The sequence below is a fragment of the Nicotiana attenuata genome, unplaced genomic scaffold, assembly GCF_001879085.1.
Source record: "Nicotiana attenuata strain UT unplaced genomic scaffold, NIATTr2, whole genome shotgun sequence".
NCBI classification, from domain to species: Eukaryota; Viridiplantae; Streptophyta; class Magnoliopsida; order Solanales; family Solanaceae; genus Nicotiana; species Nicotiana attenuata.
Genome location: NW_017670327.1, coordinates 864,186 through 871,994, shown reverse-complemented (window position 1 = coordinate 871,994; position 7,809 = coordinate 864,186). Strand labels below are relative to the sequence as shown.

General features: G+C 31.7%; 1 protein-coding gene across 1 annotated transcript in view; it reads right to left on the bottom strand.

The window, feature by feature from the left end:
* The window catches only part of LOC109237921 (GDSL esterase/lipase At1g28580-like), a 10,532-nt gene extending 5,685 nt beyond the window's left edge, over positions 1-4,847 (bottom strand). Inside the window, exons 1-2 of the mRNA XM_019404315.1 lie at positions 4,542-4,847; positions 1,770-1,988 (exon numbers count right to left, since the gene is read on the bottom strand). Of these exons, the coding sequence (XP_019259860.1) occupies positions 1,770-1,988; positions 4,542-4,812 (490 nt within the window). The 5' untranslated portion in view covers positions 4,813-4,847. The remainder of the gene's footprint in view (positions 1-1,769; positions 1,989-4,541) is intronic.
* Between the last annotated feature and the right edge of the window lie 2,962 nt (positions 4,848-7,809).

Here is a 7,809-nt window from a genome sequence, read left to right as displayed (position 1 = left end):
ATATATATATATATATATATATATATATATATATATATATATATATATATATATGTATGTATGTATGTATGTATATTATATATCAAAATTATATAAATTTTATATATTTTTTAGAATACCAAATATAAATAATATCTGGCGTGGGCTAAACGTGAGAAAAAAGCCCAACCTTATACGTTCACTATCTTTCCTCACCATTTTAATGTAAGTTTTGCCTTATCAAACTATACAACAAATTTCTTTCGAGTTCAATCGTCAACGATTTATAATTATTAGGGTCACCTTTAAAAAACTCAGCGTCTTCGTTGAGGTTTGCCGCAAAAAATACCTTCTTATGCCCAAATTAGAATAGGTCCAAAGAAAAACTCCAACGGAATCTTCCAGTTGTCTGTCGCTTTCCTTAGGGTTGTGCATGGATCGGATCGGATCGGATTTAGCACTCTTTTTTTATGGATTTCGGATTCTAGAAAATGCAAATCCGATCCGAATTAATATCGGATCAGATCGAATTTGAAAGTTTGGATCGGATCGGATTTTCGGATTTCGGATCGGATTTTCAGATTTCGGATCGGATTTTCGGATTTCGGATCGGATTATTATGCCTCAAAGTTGCAAACTCATATTTTCTTTGTAAAAGAGGCAATACAGTAAGAAAAATTCATGTTTCTGCAATTATGAGAGTACTATGGTGCCAATATAGCTAAATCCATCAATTGTAAAGGTAATAACTTGGAGGAAAATGTAAAAGAAGTACTAACTATCCGAAATTAAAGTTTAGTATTTACACATGCCCTAATAATGTTGGATTTCGGATCGGATCGTATTAAAATTATACCAATTTGAATCCGATCCGAAATTTTAATAAACACGATCGATCCGAAATCCGAAATTGAATGGATCGGTTCAGATTTCGGGTATCCGATCCAAATGAACAAGCCTAGTGTCAGGTGACAACCTCAACAAGGTAATTCTAGCTGGTACATTAGCTAGTTGTGCTAACAAATCATAATCGAAAGCGAACCGCCGAATCGGAAAAATTGGGTGCTATCATAAAGCTTTGTATCGGCTATCCTACCACCTTCGCCCCCACCCCAACCCCACAATTATTATCGATAGATAATACTTCTTCCTTTTATTTTTATATGCCTATTATATTAAAAATATATTTTTATTTTTATTTATCTATTTTCACAAAAAGATTAAAATAAAAAAGATTCTGCTTTATTCTTATTAGTAATATAAAAGTCCAGTCATCTAGTGATGTTGTCCATTTTGGACCTAGGCTCGCGCAGCTTTAAAACGCGTCACTAGAGTTTAAGGCATGTCTACTATGTGCCCAACATCTCTCCCGTATTTTGTCAATGTGAGACTCGCCTAGGGTGTCACAACTAACTACTCATTCCCCAAACTATTTCTCAAGAATTTTTGAAATGCTATTATTATTATGGGTATTTAGTTAAAATATATAAATTATTTATTATTTCTTAAGGAAAGTGCAAAGTCCATTCTGGACTAGTAAAAGTGAACGAAGGACGAACAAGGATTATGGTGGAATGATAAGTACTCCTTCATCCTTAACCAGATGTCTCGAGTTCGAGCCCTGAGTACGGGAGTCGTCTTTGTTAAGGAGCAGTTTACCCTCATTAATATGAGATTTTTCATCAAGAATCTGGATTTAGTCGAATCCCAATGCAAATACCGTATACCGAGTGAAAAGCCAAAAAAAGTGAACGAAGAAGTAGGTAACAAGATAACGGAATGACATTCACCTGAAGGATTATGACATAAATATGGAAGCATTTGTTTGAACCAAGCCAATTGATCCCACATAGAAACATTAGTTACTGTGTCATAAATTCCTCTTTTTTCAAAGAATTTTGCATCCATAGCTCGAGATCCAACCACTGCAAAGTTTATTCCAGATTGCATATTTCCTCCATCTTTAGCCTCACTTGAAGGTGGTGGAAGAGGGAGTCCATAGTGTTGTGCTGTCATATTAATTATCACAATATAGAGATTAAATAAATTGATGATAAAATAATATTGTTCCGCATTGAGCGGAGCTAAAGGGGCGGAAGGAACTTCATTCGAACTCCCTTCGTCAAAAAATATATAAGACTGGATTTATTTTTATATGTATATACTCCATAATAGATGATGAACTTTCTTCATAAAAGTTGTGTGATCGCCATTACGTACAGTTTCACTTATAAAGACATGCAAGAGTATTTTTTTGAAAAGCATTTTCTGATAATCAAACAGTATATAATTCCTAACGGAAAATATTTTCTCAGAAAATGGCTTATTTTATACCAAATACATATATTTTTTTCGAAATTTTCACTCATTAACATTACAAAAAAAATTCTAAAAAAAAATTTCATACAAAATAACTTTCGACATACGAAACGTGTGAATATAAATTCTCTAACTCAGTAAAGCCCTCACCTTTTCTAACTTTCTCTTATTATTTAATCATAAAATTACCTTAGAGCTCGTTTGGTCAAGCTGCCAAAAACTACTTATTTTGAAAAGCGCTTTTATTCAAAAGTGCTTTGTGAAAAAGTACTTTTGCAAAATAAGTAGTTTGTGTTTGGCCGATTCGTTTGAGTAGTGTTTTTTGCAAGCTCATCGTGTTTGACCAATCTTTTAAAAAAGTACTTTTAAATATCAAATTACGAAGAAGAACAGTAAAGGTTGAATTTGCGATTAGTATTATTTAGAAAAGAAAAATAAATTTAAACATTTATTAGAAAAGAATTCAATTAAAATATAAAACGTAAAGTAAAAATATAAATTAAAAATTCTAATTAATATAAAATACAGTTATTCCAAAGCAACAATATTGAGTGTTTGGTATTACTTTTTATTTACATGATAATTTAAATATGTCAAAATACATCATTCAGTATAAATTTAAAATCTACTCTTAAGAATAGGAGAAAGAGAATAAAAATTTGATTAAAATAAAAAAGAGAACACATCTATAGCAGGAAAAAAAAAGGAAAAGGAAAAGAAAAAGAAAAATTAAATTAATGAGGGATATTTTGAAAAATTTAAATTTATTGTAAGGTTATTTTTGTCTTGAATAAATTAACTTTCTACTTCTGCTTCTGCTTTTTGGAAGAAGCTAGAATTTATAGCTTCTCCCCAGAAGCAGAAAAACTGCTTCTCCTACTGCTAAAAAGTACTTTTTCATTTTGGCCAAACACCTTAAATTTTTCAAAAAGTACTTTTTCGGCCAAAAAAGTACTTTTGGCCTCCTAGAAGCTTGGTCAGCCTGTTTGACCAAGCTCAAGTGCTTTTCTCCAAAGTGTATTTCAGTAAAAGTACTTTTGGCGGGAGCAATTTTGTGTTTGATTAATAAATTTTAAAACACTTTTTGAGCAGCTATTAGTGTTTAACCAAGCTTTTAAAAATTATTTATAAGTAAATAATATATTTTTCTTAATATTTCAAAAAAGTACTTTTGGGAAAATGTTATTTTTTCTGCTTCTCAAAAGCTACTTCTGCTTCTATTCAAAAACATTTTTTTTCCTTTTAAAAGTTTGACACAAGGTATGATTCCTAGGCATCAATTCATTCTGTGGATGGCACTGCATCGGAGACTAGCAATAGTTGATAGGCTGATCAAATGGGAAATACCAGTACCTGTAGAATGTGTTCTGTGTATGACAGATGAAGAGGAAACTCATGATCACTTGTTCTTTGAATGCTCATATTCAAAGTTCATACGGAAGCAGATTTTGAGATTGTTTGGAATTGATCGACAAGTAGGTAGATGGCAGGAAGAGATTGACTGGATAGCTACAAAAACAAAGAGCAGGAATACAAAATGGAAGATTCTTGGAAATGCCTTTGCAGCAACAGTATATCACACATGGATGGAAAGGAACTTACGAAGGTTTCAACAGACAAGGAAAGAAAGTAGGGATAGAGTTAGAGAAATTGTATTGCATTTATACATTAAAGGAAATAGCTACTGTAAATGGAGAGTTGTCTTAGATAGGATAAATAGATATCCATGTTAGTATAGAGTTTAAGTTCCAGATGAGGAACTTAAGTGATAAAAAGATAGGCTATTTTTGTAAGACCCGTCTCTAGAGTCCAATGAGCGGGTGGATGTACATATTTACACTTGGTTNCTCCACCCCACCCCCACCTCCACCCTCTTCTCGAATTCTTTAAAAATGCCACTGGATGGTTTAGTATCCATTAAAAATAGTGCATTTTTGGTGGGTCCGAACACGAATACGGCAACAGTTCCGAGCAACATAGTATCTAATAACTACCTTATAGATCCAGGGGTGGACCTAGAGTATAGAATACGGGTTTCCGGAAATCCAGTAACTCTTGCTAAACCCTGTATTTATATTAAGAAATTTACTAAATATTTGTAAATATCTAACTGTGAACCCAGTTATTATTGCATATTAATCTGAATTACGGTAGGAACCCATAAGCCGCAAATCCTGGATCCGCCTATCCCGGTTTCGAGTCATGCAAGGGAGAGAAATAGAGAACTACCATTATATACCTACCAATGAGATCAATGAGAAGACGGCCATCAGAGCAACGACCAGTGGGACGATTGAAGTAGGTTTCGCCATAAGGAGGAAAATACATATGAGGTTTTCTACCAGGTGGATAGAGGTGAACTAAATTTCCAGCATCAGTAAGAGAATCACCAAATCCAAAAATGGATTTGTAACAATTACTTGTAGAAATTTTAGCAGAAGCAAAGAAAATGCATGCAAAAAAGTAAATAATTATCAGTTGAGAAGAAGAAGAAGAAGAAGAAGAAGCCGCCATTGGAACTTTTGGAAAAGCCAAAGGGACACAGCCAATATTCTCAAATTGTATGTGATTAAATACTCGTAGATCAATGGTAGGTATTATATTGTCACCTTTATCTGTACTTTCTTTTAACTATTTTTGCTAGCTATACAAAATCTATTTCACATGGTCCAATTTAATATCTGGCCCACAGACTTTGATAGTCAAAAAATTATTAATATATATACCAACGTTGGTCCCGTTGATTTTTTAAGGGGTTCTTTTATCGTAGATCTATGGTGTTTTTTTTTTAAAAAAAATCTTATTTCTGGTTGAAAGTTTTCTTGGAAGTGTTACGTTACGAACATCTCTAGAAAGAGTATTCTAAAAAATAGGGGAAGAGGGAGTATACGCCTTAATAAAGAGTATTTTGGAGATCACAAAAGATATTAGGAATAAAATTATAACACTTGAGTTTTGAATTCCCTTATATATATTTCTAACTCTGCTACCGACTGTTTGTATGCATAATGAGTACAAAATGTTTATTTTAATAGCTTCTAAAGTTTCAGAATATTAATTCAGATACATCAAACTGGTCTTATATAGGAGAATAAATGTCCTTCTTCAACTTTCTAGAGAGGTAATTAGTCACCTGTGGTTATAAAAGATAATAAATTCTGACTGAAACTTTATTTAATGATAAAATATAATTCTCTCCGGCAGTATCCTTTACTGCAAAAGCAAGTTACTACAGATAAACTCTTCTGTATGTCAAAGATTAAAAGAAAATGTTAATTTTTCTTAATATTTTAATATTGAATTGTTTTATGAATGACGGTGGGTTCCTCGTTTCATATCTGTCAGCATCTAACTATCCAACCTAGAGACAAGTTCATAAATCTTAATTGTCTTTAAGACAAATGTGAATTACTACCTTCTTAATTATTTTAATGAGAAAAAATATATATGTCACTAATGCAAATGGAGAAAATGAAATCTTTTCACATGCTTATAAAATAAATGTATAATACAGTAATCCATGTTTTATTGGACGTACTAACTAGGTAGGCACAATCATGCATGTTATGGTTATTCTTTATTTTAACTCATTTTTAGTATTATAAGCTATCCATGTGGGATGGAGATATTTAATTAACTACTTCTATTCATTTTTTTTAAGTAGAAGGGTGGTTCTTGGAATCATAGGCGGATCTACATCTATTATTGAAGGGCTACCAAAACTCGTAAATTTCAGCAAAAATCTTATATATGTATACCTTAAAAATAATTATACAACTAATTCGACACTCTTAATATTAAAAGCCTTTAAGGGGCATGGGATGATCAATTAGCTCAAATTTCCTTAACCAACCCGTTGACTTGGGTTTGATCCCGAATTCAATAGTTTATTTTTAATTTTTTTAAACTTTTATATTTTACCATTTATCTAGTTCACTAGTCATCTCATTTATTGTTTAACATAAATCTATTAATTAAAAAAATTTGATACTTCTCTTGTCGGGTTAAAATTCTAGGCTCGCCTCTACTTGAAATTCATATAATACAAGAAAAATGGATGTCAAAAGGTTCTAACTTGTGCACGTTGCATGGTCTCGACATTCAAGAGGTTTCCAACTTGTAAACACAATGTAACCTATTTTCTCAAATTTAATATAAAATCGGACCATGTGTATGCCTAACTGGCTTAACAAGTGGGCAATTATTAGGAAAAGACTAGCTTTTTTTTAAAAAAAAAAAGAAAAAGAAAATGTTTTTCTCATTTTGCCTTGGAGTTTAGTCAATTAATTTGTTGAATAGAAGAAAAATCGAACAGATCATACTATTCAATAGGAGCTCAAACCGCGTGAGTATCCAACGTTGGTCCAAAGACAATATCATGCTTTTTTGCCTCTTCATTTATTATAGGCAATATATCCCATATTAAAACGTCAAAAAGGTATAAAATGCCAAAATTCTTCTATACTCAATTATTTTATGTAAAGTTATCTTCGACTGGATTAAACATATTAAATGCTCGTTGTAGAAGCTTTTCTCATTCAGTTTAGTATCATATACATATAAGTTAATAAACGAGAACCAATTTTATTCCTGCTATAAAGTTTTTATCAGTTTTATTTGAGTGAGAATTTTATTCTAAAACAGCATACCTTAAAGTTGAATGTAACCATAATTGGAACCAACAACTACAAGTGTTGTGGTAGAATTGTAAGTATATTTTCATCATTAAAGGTCTCGGGTTTGAGCCCTGAATAAAGAGTGCTCTTTGTTATGCAACACTTTTTCCAATGTGGGACTTTTCGACTCAATTACGAATTTGATCGAGCCTCAATGCGAGTAATAAACATCAGATAAAAAAGACTATATACGAATCCAATTGGACAAAAACAAGAATTTGAAAGAAGATATGAAACAACCTAATTTAGGGTGGGGTTCGAAGGGTGAGGTGGGGGTGGGAGCAACAATCAACGTGAAATATCACTTACGGAACTTATTTTTCCGATTTAATTTTAAGGAACTTGTATTTCTATAGAAAATATTTTAGCCAAAAGAAAATTTTAAATTTTGAAATTTTTTATTCCTCCATACTAAAGCACCTTATAAGTCCTCTAATCGTGGCTTAACAATTTTATTTCAGTTTAGTGATATAAAATAAGAAGAAAAAAACTGGAACCATATGATAAAATGATTATTTATATGGATAGCAAGGTTCGCGAGCCAATTAAGAAAAATGTCTCAAGAGCCAATTGAATTGTAGAAGAACTTGATCATCAGAGGGGCAAATGACCACTGCATTTTGTTTTTCCCTTTATTAGCTTTTCTTTTATTAGGGGGAAAAAAATTCGAGTAAAAATGGTATTTGAAATTTAGAGTTGTGTTTGGACATGAATATAATTTTGGGTTGTTTTTTAAGTTTTGTGAGTGATTTGAGTGAAAATTTGAAAAATAGTTTTTTAGAGTTTTTCAAATTTTCGAAAATTTTCAAAATGCTTCTTCAAGTGAAAATTGAAA